Source organism: Fulmarus glacialis, unplaced genomic scaffold (genome assembly GCF_000690835.1).
Source record: "Fulmarus glacialis isolate BGI_N327 unplaced genomic scaffold, ASM69083v1 scaffold20714, whole genome shotgun sequence".
Classification (NCBI taxonomy): Eukaryota; Metazoa; Chordata; class Aves; order Procellariiformes; family Procellariidae; genus Fulmarus; species Fulmarus glacialis.
Genome location: NW_009208948.1, coordinates 46,960 through 60,100, shown reverse-complemented (window position 1 = coordinate 60,100; position 13,141 = coordinate 46,960). Strand labels below are relative to the sequence as shown.

General features: G+C 45.8%; 1 protein-coding gene across 1 annotated transcript in view; it reads right to left on the bottom strand.

Annotated features, from left to right (window-relative positions):
* The window catches only part of LOC104075996 (fibrosin-1-like protein), a gene marked incomplete at both ends in the record, with an annotated part of 33,109 nt that extends 22,380 nt beyond the window's left edge, over positions 1–10,729 (bottom strand). The window contains one exon of the mRNA XM_009576688.1: positions 10,684–10,729. Within this exon, the coding sequence (XP_009574983.1) occupies positions 10,684–10,729 (46 nt within the window). The remainder of the gene's footprint in view (positions 1–10,683) is intronic.
* Positions 10,730–13,141: the final 2,412 nt, after the last annotated feature.

Here is a 13,141-nt window from a genome sequence, read left to right as displayed (position 1 = left end):
TTTGGAGTATCTTTAGAGTGTCTCTGAATTCCTCCCGCCTCCATGGCTTGCAAAAGGGTGCTCTGCTGCTCACAACCACTGGAGTTGGGCCCTTTTCTGCCCTGGCCTTAGGACTAAGCTTGGCTGACTACACTGCCACTGTCAGTAGGGAGTCCTCAGACGTCTGCTTAAGGCTGCTTTACAGCATGTACTGCTGGAATGACATAAAGGGTCCAGAGACCGGCCTGTAACACAAGAATATTTCAGGCCAAAAGGTACATTATGCTCAGAGAATTTGTTCGTTGATCCAATGAAAGGTATAAAATAATCTGCTCCACTTTGGTTATTAAATTGATCAGTACAGAATGTAATGGACATATTTTAGTTGTTGGTTTCAGGTTTCTAGCTCAGTTTTAAAGGCCGGTTCAATAATAAAAATAATGACAATGTTCCTTATTGTATAAACATTCAATGCTCACACTGTAAATTTCTTCCTCCAGCCATTAAGCCTGTATTAAATCAGGTTGTCTCTGCAGAGCTTGCACTGTGAGCGCCTCTCGCTGTGCCCAGAGACGGCCAGCCACGTAGGAAAGCAACTGGCTGGGGACAGCTTAGCTGTTTGGAAGCCAAATCACATAGTACTGAGAAAATTAAAATGTTAGCTGCTTCATCCAACAAGGCTGGCCTTTTTCTGCCACCCTGCTTTGTGGATAGCTTCCCAGGGAGCGGGCTCTGGCTTTGCTTTTGCAGTTTAACATTCACGAGTCAATGCAGCTTGAGATTGGGTTTCCAAACTCTCATGTGATCTTTGGCGATGCTGCCTGGTCCTACGCTTCCCAAGATGTCACAAGGACAAGGACTCATGGGCCTGAAGGGACAAACACTTCTTCCATGGGTTTCATGCCACGAGACAGGGAGCGTTCAGGAGACAGATCTCTCTCAAAATTGGATCATCAATAAATATGGAAATACAGAACAAACTAAGCAGACACCAGCAGCAGATGCAGGTTCATAGATGTCTGCTTACTACCAAACCTCACTCCAGCTGAGACTTAAATAGCCTCCTTTATGCAAAATGGGAGAGGGAGCGGAATTGAAGGAAACTGGCAATTAGACAATTTTATTTCCCTCCTAGCCCATTCGCTTTTCATCAGGTGGCTCTGTGCTCGCATACGAAAGGCGCTTGTGAGCGCTAAGTTAAGCACAAAGCCAGCTTAATACTTTCACTGGGAGGAAGTCTCCATGTGCTTTTCTGGATGCAGTGGAAAAGCACAGTGAACACATTATTTTATATTATTTTGAAAGCATCAGGAGTGCCTGAGAAATGGGGACTTCCACACTGCATCGTCCTTCTTTTCCAAGGCTGCACCTCTCCTGAACACAATGGTGCTCAGAACCAGATGCCGGGGTCTCAGTTTAACCCCTGCACTGGGAGTCATCTGTATAGATCCATCTGCAATCTTCTTCCTCCTCACCTTTTAAATAAACCCGACTCCTCCTTTTTTCCAAAATCTCCACCCAAACTCTAGTGGCTTGACTGGCAAAGAACCCACCATCTCACAGTGCTAGAAGATGTACTTTGGCGCAATCAGGCTTTCCTGGCTTTGCTGCTCACCTTGCTGATACCTTTTAAGAATATCTCCAACAGGCAAAAGGTTAATGTCCATTTCATTGGAGAGAGATCTTGAAGTCTGACTATTCCCCTATGGATAAGCCTTAAAGAATTTATTAGTGATGAAACCAATATGTTTCTTCAGAAACTTAATAGGGTTCCATAAAAATTACTTCAATAACTTTTAAAATTTAATGGGCAACGAGAACCTTTCCACAGGCTTTTTGAACTGTCCGACAAGAATCCCATAGCAGGGATATAATTCTGCAATAAATTTTGCAGGATGGTTAAAAAAAGTATAGAAAGCTTTTAATTTCCTATTACCTCCTGTAAGACTCTGCCATCAATTTAAAGCAAATAAATGAACTAAAAGCACTGCAGTCACTTTTCTGTCCCAGCGATTTACAAGAAAATATTTACTGTTTGGAGAAAAAACCAAAAAACTAGAACAAGCATCCTTTTCAGAAACACAGACATGCAAACACAAACACTATGCCAAGTCCTGCTCTCTTATACATCGGTGTAAAGCCAAATAAATCCAGTGAAGTCAATGGAGTCAGTATGGCTTTACCTGGCTGAACCGAGCCCGGGAGCCGGGGCCGAGCGCACAGAGCAGCGGAGATGGAAGGAAAGCCTCACGCTGTGAGTCCCCGGGCAGCTCGGCAGCAACATTAACAGGCTCCACGGGGAACTGTGTTCAGCCCTTGTTAGCAGGAAGGATGGTCAGCGAAGCACGGAGGTGAGAGAAGTGGCGAGCACATGCGTGCATGGCTAGCACAGTTATTAAAGGAGAAAACGGCAGGAACCCTGTGGCTGAAAGCAAGCCCCGAACCTGGCCTCCCTCCTCCCCTCCCGTGGGACAGGACCGGAGAGCTGCATCACTTACAGCAGTGATTTCAAATGAATATTAAAAAAAAAAAAAACAAACAAAAAACCAGAAACATAGCGTGAACTACTACTGCTCGCCACACAGGCTGATTGGGACAGCAGGGTCCTGCTCATCAGCCATGTCCCTGTCCCGGGAGGAAGGCCTCGGTCTCTGGTGGGGCGGTGAGAGGAGAGGGAGAAGCAGCGAGATGCTGACAGCATCCTCTTTTCCTGAAGTCTCCGCTGCTGGAGGCTGGGGCCTCGCTGGGACTTACAGACCCCGGCAGCATCGCACACAAAAGAGTAACCAGATCCATTTGCAATTAAACAGCACGCCCTGGTCTCATTGATCACTCCCATTGATTGCCCAGAAGGAAACACAAGCCGACCTGGGGTCAGATCCAGTTCCCCCCTGCACCAGCCTCCTTACCCCCCACTGCCTTGTCAAATTACTTGTCGATCCTCAGGCTGCCCTGTTTTATGCTGGTGACCTGCACCGAGCACGGGGTTACCGTGTCTGCGGGAGTCCCTAATGGGCTATTACACAGCACAGGATAGCTGCCCATCGGTAACCTGTCAAACTGCTTCCCCGAATCAGAAACACAGAGCATGGGGTGGAGAGCGGCATGGAAAGGGGCATCAGAGAGCTTAAAAAACATAGCACAAACCTCGGCTTTGTGCAGCATGGCGCACACCTCCAGCACAGGTCAAGGGGGGCTGAAGAAAAGGAGGACCCTCCTTCATGAGGAGTGACTTAAATGGGGACGTGGTGGCCATGGTGTGCTCAGACCTGTACTAGAGGTCCAGACACCTCCCCTCGCCCCGCACTGCAGTGCTAGTCCATACGAATCAGGTTTACACCCAGTGTTTAATTTTTTAAGAAACTGACACTTTACAAAATCTTACATGAATAAAACATGAGGTCTCTCGGGTATTTTAAAAGCAGAATCGAGAAGACTCGATAGCTTTGTGGGGGTTGCAACTGCTGCTCTTAACATCATCGCCCTACAGCATCCTTCTGGTGCTGAGATACAACCTGTACCAGCATCCTGCCGTCAGGGACAGCAGCTGGAAACACTGACCAGCTTGGCTTTCGCTCCTCAAGAGAACAGATACGCAAACTATAAACAAGGAGTAAAAAGATGGTATCTTTCAACCATCCTTTAAAAGTCTGGGCAATGTAAACTACTACACGCATTTGGAAGGAATTATTTTTTCTTTCTTTTTTTTTTTTTTCTGATTTACAGTTTGATGGTCCTTTTATCTACTTTCACATGAACCGAGAAAAGCTAGAATGTGCCTACTCAATCAATGTGAGTTTGTGCTGGAGCATTCAGGATATATATTATTTTGCTTTTACAGTTTATTTTAAATAAAAAGTATAATTAAAGAAAATAAACCACCCACTTCATAACATTTATACAACGAAGACTTGATTTATTGTATTTACGTTTTGGTGGGCAAGGCACAGCATGCAGTTAGCTTTCTGTGATACTTAACAAAGCCGCATTTGAAATTTAAAATCTTTAAGGAAATGAACAAATTCTGCAGAGGAAGGGCAGTTGAGCAAAGAGACTTCTTACATTACCCTAGGTAATTGTGCATATATATGTTTCTGCGTGCCTCTCTCTACTCCAAAAACATATCCATGACTTGGATGCTTTAAATCAAAAAGCAATTTCAGTCTGTAATACTCAAATAAATAATTAAACACGTTTTATCTCCTACAGTATTGCTTCTATTCATTCTAATCCCACTGACAGGAATGCAGCAACATACCCCACATCCTTAAAATAACAAAACAAAACACAAGACACCAACCAGAAGGCCTGGAAATGTTTATAATTCAACTTTTCAACTCTCTTGGCTGCAGCCTGAAGCTACAAAGAAAGCTCTATGCTGGCTCACTTGAGGGAGACAAACCCGGAGATAGCTGTGCAAACCGCATGGCAAACGGTGCAAGCAAAACCTGCCCGCTTGCACGAGGCAGCTCTAACTTTGGGAGGCATATAGCACTCAATTTGTGTTGCAGTTAATAAATTATCCACTTTTGCAGTCTAACTGAGTTTTACGAAGTTAAACGGACAGCGTGGTTAAGGTGAATTGTCTCTCCTACTCGTCCATCATATTTTCACAGACAGCTGCTATGGATAGGGATGGTTATATGCTGAACTACTAATAAACACACATAACGCAGCTAACGGGAGACAGTATGTTCCCATTCCCAAAGAGAAGGCTGAGAGCTTTCCAGAGCCTGCAAAATCAGAAAACTGCAAGAAGACTGGAAGACTGCACTTACTGCACTAGTTTCTGTGTTTGGCTTTGTTTTGAAATGTGGCTAACTGGCTGCGACTTGGGTGATTATCTCGGTTACCTGCTGTTTGAAAATCAAAGCCCTCCTCCTTCTCAGGCCACTCTATAATTATATATATGCCTATGCAAGAAAGCTAATGTACTCATCCAGGCAGTGACAAAATTAGATATAACTTTTCTAAAAGAGGATGCTGGGATGGGCTCACACGCTGGATTTAGCAGTAGTGCAGGGTATCCAGTATTGCCAACCCCCCAAGCGTTTACAAATCACAAACCATCTTTAAAACGAGGTTAAAAACAAAGTATTTGGGCTTTTTTTTGACTGTGCTTTGAAGCACAGAAGAATCAGAGTTCCAGGCTCTTCTCTGTAGCCAGGAAGACTAAAGTCTTGCTTAAAAAATGAAATTAAAGCTTAGCTTTGTGTACAATCCTCTGAGGGCCTGGGTTTCATGAAGAACACTGAATATTGCAAGGTTGTGATAAAATCGCAAGAGATGCAACATGGGGAGTAGAGCAGCTGCAGAGCATCCTGAGCACTGTATAAATCATAGCAATGTGGCTGCTATCCAAATAAATGCATTACTTATTGTATTTATTATTAGAAATGCTGCTGTGGAAGTTTTTGCATGCCTGTAATTATGGTGGACTCTTGTCCAAAGATTCAGCTGTAAATTATCATCCCTCTCAAGTTCACCGACTGTGCAGTAATCACACACGAGACAGTAACCTCATCAAAAAGAACCTCGGGAAGAAACTGAGATCAAGAGACGAGGTGCATCTCTGCTCTTCCTGCATCTCAGACCCCGTGTGGACCCCACGCGAGAAAACTGGGGAAATTTATGATTCCTCTCCTGACCCCATTCATGTAAAACACAGCTAATTGCCTGATCGGGTGCTGTGAGACTTGTTTGCTCTGTGTCTATGCAGACCTCCTTGCGATGGAAAGTTCTCCACCCTGGCACAGCAAGGTAGAGGCCCTGAAGGAGAGGTGAACCCGATTACAGGAGATGCTGTCCCAGCCCGGACAGGGAGTCTGTGACCCTGACAACTGGAGATAGAGGGCCAGGGGGACAGGACCAGAGGCAGGGCAAAGCACACAAGCAGCACAGGAGACACTGGGCTCTCGATTCCCCTGTGAGCAACCATTAAGCTGTGCTGCTGCAAACCTGCGCCAAGCATGTTATTTTGAGCTCAGCCGCCTTCAGGTTGTTTTCTGCTTCACCGGGCACTCACAGGTTCCTCCTGGAGAGCTGACTTGCTGCCCTCCTGTCCTGCCCCTGCCCCGCTGCCCCTCCTTTCCCCTCTCACCCCATCTCACAGTAATAACCATCAGTTTTTAACAGCATGTCCTACATGGGAGGTTTTGTAGTTCCAGCTTTTAAAATGATTTAGTGTGACAGTTTAGTGCTGAATTTAAAATAAAAAAAAAAAAGGAAGAGAAGCAGCAGAGAGAAAAAGGAGAGACAGTCCCCTTAAGGCAACAACATTACGGAGCAGCGATCTCAGAGGAACAAGGGTTCTTCTCTGGTTCAGATGTGCTTGTCAGGGCTCGGTGTCGTCTCTGAACAAGAAATCTCTCTTGCTGGCCCAAGGCACAGTTTTGTGGTCAAGAGGACAGAAAATAAAGGGAGGGAACTTCAAAGAACCATAAGCTGCATTAGCCCGCTGGGGCGGGTGGCTGCGGCACATCCCGTGGCTGACAATTACGACCTGCACACCGAGAAAGCTTGCCTCCCTCTTGTCAGAGGGATAAGACACAGGCTGTGAGCTTTAGAGCTTTGAGGATGTGTACAGTTCATGATGAAAGATAGCACTTCAAAGCCCTCTGCCTAGAAACCCAGGGAGAAGCAAGAGTGGAGGGTAAGCAATCTTTTTTTCCTGGGGGGTGCATATGTGGGGGAAGGATAAGACTTATTTTCACTGTCATTTATTACTGCTATGAAAATGAAGCCTTGCACTGTTTATGGAATCTCTCATTAAAAGGATCTCTTGATAAATCGCTTGATAAACATTTGTTAATTAAGTCTCTCAGTGCACTTGGCTGACAAGCATTAGTCTTCATTTTGCAGGAGGGGGAAATCAAGGCATGGAGCTCAGCGATCCCCAAGCAGCCCGGGGCAGAGTTGGGTCCCGGCCAGTCGCTCCGTGCCACCAGCTGGACGGATTACGCTGCTCCCTCTGTGTCCAGCTTGATTTTGATCCAAAGATAGGAGCAATGAATCAGATTCAACAAACTTCAAAGCTCTTGTCCCCTCACTGCTGCCCAATGTCCCCTGGGACTGGCTCCTCCGTGGGCATCTCGGCTGATGCCCTGGGGGCTCCTGGACACCCCTTTTATCTCGCAGGCGGCACCTCCACACCCACGGCTGCCCGGGGTTATGAATGGAGACACCTTAGCTGCTGCCCAGCCTCCACTTACTCTGCAATGGAGTTTTCCTCGTCCTTGGCCAATGCTAAAGCCATTTGGGAAACATCTACTTTAACACACCTGCTTCACCCTAACCCCAACAGTGGTCCTGGGTTCAAATGCTGGGTGCTCAGCAGGTCTCCCAGGCCGCAGCTGCAAGGTTATTGTGGTAGAAAAGGCACCACCTCTCCCGCTTTCCCTGGCATACAGCAAGTCTGGAGCAAGGAGAGTTAGGAGAAGGCTCAACGGCCCCCAGCCAGACCCATCAGGGAAGCCCACTGCAGGAGGGAGCTAGCAGCAGGAACGCAACACTCAAGTCCTTAAAATACAAACTATCCTACCCCACACACTCTTAAAAATATCGTCACAGCAGGCAGGCGGAGGTCCTTCCAGTGACTCGGGGGTGAACGTTCCTCTAACCTCCCCAGACGGACAACGCGCCCGCCCTCCTACCAACCACCAGCACTCCCCCCGCCTCATCCACCCACTTGGAGACGGACGGATCCGGCTTTCGCTTATGCCTCCCCTGCCCTGCATGGCACTTGCCCTTCAGAAAAAGCTGGGAGATTCCTGTGAGAAAGGAGCTGCATGAGAGAGCAAACAGACCTTTATTATTTGTTTATCGATTTATTCACCAGGAGGATGTAACAACCAGCTCTCTGCAGCAAATGCCCTTGTAACTCCGTGCTGCAGCGACAAGTTGGCTAAACAAATGCTTTTCTGCGTCAGAAAACAAAGACCTGTCAGCACAGCAGATCAGGGATTCTCTGCTTTTACTTTTAATTATTATTTCCTTACACAGAGGATTTAATCTCCTCTTCTCCTGGAAGCTCAAAGTGCCCCATTCAGCCTATTTCACAGCTGTGACTACCGAGGTCACCCCGGGTCAGGACACCTCTCTCCGCCGCACAATAGCGACCGGTCCCCGAAGTGGACATCTACGCCATGCATCTGTTGTTGCAGATGAACTGGTGTCAAAAGGAGAAGCACCACCGCCTCTGCGGCCCCAGCAGGGAGGGGGCGAAGACAAACGTCACCCAGAGAGCCCCAGACAAAAGATGCTGCCCCTCAGGCCTTTTGTGGAGCTGTGAAATATGGTCAAAGGTTACGTTTTACAGCTGTTCCAGCCTCAAATAAGCGAAACCCGTCTATCTTAATACTTAATTGCATTGCTAAGCTGCTGATAAACTAGGATGGCATGAAACAAATACGCAGGGCCAAACACATCCCCAGGGAAAGTTTGTGGGAACAGGGGGAGTTGCACCAGACAATGAATCCACTTTATTGTGTTTTAAAAGCCTGGTTACCTTCAATAAAAGCTGTAGCTTGGATGCTGCAGATTTGCTAGTTAATATCTCTCCAAAAAGGCCGCAAGTGCTTACAAAAGAAGGGCACAGCGCAAATGCCCACGGGAGAGGACGAGCACGTGCCGTGCCGCGCGTGTGCCCATCAGGAAACCGTGTTGAGCTAACCCCCTCCCCGCGCAGCCACCACGGCTCCAGCCCTGGAGAACACGGGCCTTAAATCAACGCTCTTATCTCACAAAAGGAATTTAAGCGCAGTGCTTTGAAAGTCACTTTCTCCCGGCCATATGGCATCACCGAGCCTGGTCGTGTTGGAGCAGCGTTCATTTGCATGTGCGAGAGACAAATCTGGCTCTTGCGTTGCGTGAGTGATAACAGGGTGAGGGGTAGAATTTAGTGCTGTTTGGGTTTCTGCATAAAATCTCGCCGAGGCAAATTTCTCTCACCTCTCCACGCAAGTGCCAAACGCTGAGGTAGCCCCCAGTAGAGCTTGCCTGCGATCGCAGCCCATGCCAATCAGCAAGGCTCCACCGGTACAGGGCCAGGGTAAAAGAGAAGTCCGAGACAAAAATCACGATCTGAACCCAAAGCTTCCTAAAGCTGGCAATGTCTACACCCACAGTAAACCAAACAGGAACAGTCTTAAGTTACAGGGATATAAACAGCAGTGAACACAAACTTCAAGACAGCAAATTCACAGGCATTCACACATTTAACTTCCTGATAGGGAGGTATTTTGAAAACTCATGTTGCTGAGCTGCTCTGTGATATGAAGGGGTGGGGGGATCTCAGGCTTCAGCACGAGGAGGAGCCAACAAAGCTGCTAACGCTTCAACATAAGCCTCTCCAGCAGATCTCTGTGCCATGCATTTATGCAGGATGGCAAGATTTTTGTTTTGCTGAGGCAGTGCCGTATGGGCAATCTGGTTTGCCTTATCAGCGAGCCAAGGCTGAGAGAAGAGAAATGCTCTTCCCCACCATTTATTTAAACTTCCCTCCTTCCCCCAGATAAAGCTGCATACTTTCATAAAAATATCTGCAAATGTAATAACATAATGGGCTTGTCATCGGTTTCCACATTTGGCATTGAAAATCTGCAAAGCTTGGAAAGAAAGAGAATTCCTAATACTTACCACTGCTAAAGAGTCCAGCTATAAACCGGGCCTGGATCCAGGTGATGGAGCACACAACCACCAAAACGCCTTTCCATGGCCAGCACCTACTCCTACACAACTGCAAATTATTCCTTTCTTGGCCCTCTTGAAATAATGCAAGAAGGTTATTTCATCACTTCTTATTAATGGGCCTCATCTCCCCTCTTTGGGGTATTTGCACGTCTCTAGTATTCATTATTGCTCTGAACTGCTTTTATTCTGCAGCTCAATGCTGGGAACCTGCAGAACAGCCACACGACCTGACAATTCATTCAGAGCCACACCACCAACCTCCTCGCATGATAAAGTGGAACCATTCCCAGTGCAATGCTTTCCATTATGTACCACACTTCGCCCTCTCCAAGGCTATTTCTTCAGTATTTTTGCCCAGTATCCGTCTCGGTGAGATTATCCCCGGGAACACACAAAACTGGAGTAGCCCTGTTTTACTGAGCCCTCAAAGGAGGGCTTGGCGTATTTAGAGATATGTCACTGTACCTCCCAAGGGGAATCTGAACCAGCGCAGTCTCTTAGCAACACCCAGTGCGTATCACAGGTAACTCTCAATTAATAGGAATAGTGGGAGCTGCGAGCCGAAACCCTGCGACGCGCTGAGCACCTTCCACCTCGTTTTGGAGAACATACAGCCTCAAACGCTCTGTGCGCACTGGCAGGAGAGGGATGCGCAAGCCCTTGTAAGGATAATACAGAAAACACTGAAATATTGATTTGTTTAAAAGAAATGAGGATTTGATTGTATTAGAGGGAAAAGCATACCCCCTACAGTAACGGCTGACTTCTTCTTTGTCAGTAATCCCTCTCCCTAAGACATTTGTTACAAATCTGACTGGTAGGGAAGAAGTCCCACCCCACACTGAGACAATGCAGCTCTAAATTTTAGCTTAATCATCACAAGATCTTTATGACAATGTGTGTGGCAAAATTAAAGGCGCTGGCAAAACCGATGTCCTGCTATTCACACAATATGGATTCACAACTCAAATCTCTTGCTCTAAGATAAGGAAAGCATTTCTGCAGATCACTTACCTTTATTTGCTGCAGGGGAGAACAGCTTCTCAGAGCCTACAGAAGCCTGAAAAAGAAAGAGAAAAAGAGGGTGAGTAATACTAAAGGAGAATTTAGGGAGGCTTGTTCACAAAAACATAGCTCATAAAACAAGTTGGTTATCTGTAGACCTGCAATTACACATTGCACCTGGAGGGTGCAATGTTGTGCCATTAAAAAATAAGCATGCATCCTAAGAAGATGAAAGCAAAGCGTATACAAGTACTGTCCTGATCTCACCCAGCTATATCCTCCTGTCTCGTTTATTTAGGCAGCCATGCAATGCACAGCTATTTTATCCATGATTCCTCATATAAAAACAAAACCAGTGAAACTGCTATCAAGCTGAATAAAAAAAAAAAAATTCAAAGCCTCTCTCATTGAAAATAAGCTCATTTCTTGCTGAACATGCAAAATGTAATTTGTGTACTGGAAACACAAGTTGCAACTGAACACATCTGTATGAAAGAGGGTGTTATTTAATATTATGCCAAATGATAGGTACATGCTGCTATGCACTTAGTTGAGTATGAAATAAAACGACTTCCTCTTGGAAGAAGCCGGTCTCCTTGCAAACTGGGTTGCACTATGCCGTTTGAACTCCACAGCAGTGTGTTTGTGCTCCTCACAGCTCTGGGAAATAGTTAAAGAAATCCAATTAACCTAAACCTTGTAAACAGCTTCATGATAATCAGGGTCACTGGGTTACAGACAAGATGATAATGACATACAGGGAAAAAAAGTCCATTCATCGTAAATAAAGCTTTTATGAGTTAATTTGATGGCTTCCTTCCCTCCCCCCACTGATATCAAACAGTAAACCTATTTCAGCATAAGCTTTTCCTCCTCGCTATCTGATAAAATAGCAAGTAGCCTCTACAGAATCAAAGCTGGTCTGGGAGCAGGGAGCATGATCAACATTACTACCGTATAGCTGAAAATATCATCAACGTTTTGGCACTGACTGCTGCACGAATAAAATGGGGTGAAGTACAAAGCTGAAGAGCAAAAGATATTGAAAGTGAAAAAAGCCTTTCTCCCCTGGCTCTGCTTTAAAAACAATGAATTAATTCAACACGTGGCTGAACTAAGTTGATTTTCTTTTTGATTTTATTGATTTTATTCTAAGGTGTCTTGGGAGATTTGCATGATAAAGAGCACTATGAATTGTATTATTGTTATATATTTTAAATGATGACTCAGAAGGAAAAAAACAAATAGTAAAATGCAAGAAGATCTGCATGAGATATAGTAAGAAGCAAGAAAGAGTGATCTATTAATGTTATTTCTAAGGAAAGTGGCACTGCAAGCACTGAATGTCTTACTTAATGCAAATGCATAAAAAAGAGAGGGAAAACAACATGAAAAATAGGTTGAGGCTGAGACACGTAAGAAAGAAATTCTGAATCATGTCCACGACAAAGCTGCACGTGTAGCTGTGGCATGTATGATCGTTACACAGCTCAGCAAAAGGATCCTAAAATCTTAGGGAAAATTAGTTACCTGCACGATCCCTTCACTGCATGGATTAAAGAGAGGAAGAACCAGGATTAAACAAGGTTTTGCCTAGGCTGGTTTGCAAAGAAAGTGTAACAGCGTCACACAGCAGCAACAACAGTGGTGCATAAAACGTTTGACAGCCAACTCTGAATTTACAACCCATTGTTAAGAGATTTTTCACTTATAATCAACACAAAGTCACCACGGATGCAGAACACATCTGCAGGCTCTGGGAACTCACCCATACTAGCAGCTTACACAAAGCCAGGACCTAGCCTCAAAGCACTCCAGAAGCACTAGGACACGTGGCAGGTGGATAAGTAAGATTCCCTCATTTTATAGGCAATGAAACTTTGGCGTGGCTCACACTAAAGCCAAAGCAGTAAATTGGCAGCTGAGCCACAAATCCTAAGTGCCGGTTTCTGATGTCGGGGTGCGGGATGTGCAGCCCACGAGAGGAGCCCGTTCGCCGGCAGCCTGCTCGGGAGAGCTGCCCTTCCTGGGGTGCTGTCCGGAGCAAGCTGCCAGCAGCAGCACCCGCTGCGGCAGCAGCAGCCACCCCAGCTGGGAGAAGCTTTATGCTTCGCCTGGTCTGGAAAGTTGGGTCCTGCTGACACCGCTTTATGGCAACCACCAGCTCACTCCCTTCTGCGTTATTCAGTACCAAGGATTTAATATAGACTGGCACTGTTTAATCATGAGCTAAAGATCTCAGTGCTACAGGTCCAGACTATATAAAAACAACGTTAAAGGAAGTCAAGCAAGAAAATTCACTTTTAAGAGAAAGTACAACACACGGATTATTGCTCAGTCTTCTGATATCAGTATGTGGCACCGCCTTCAACAATCAGAGTCAACATTTACCGAGCAGCGTTTTCAACATCACAGCCACAGTTTACAGACACAAACCTTCACACCTAGAGTTTACAGTAACTTTTGC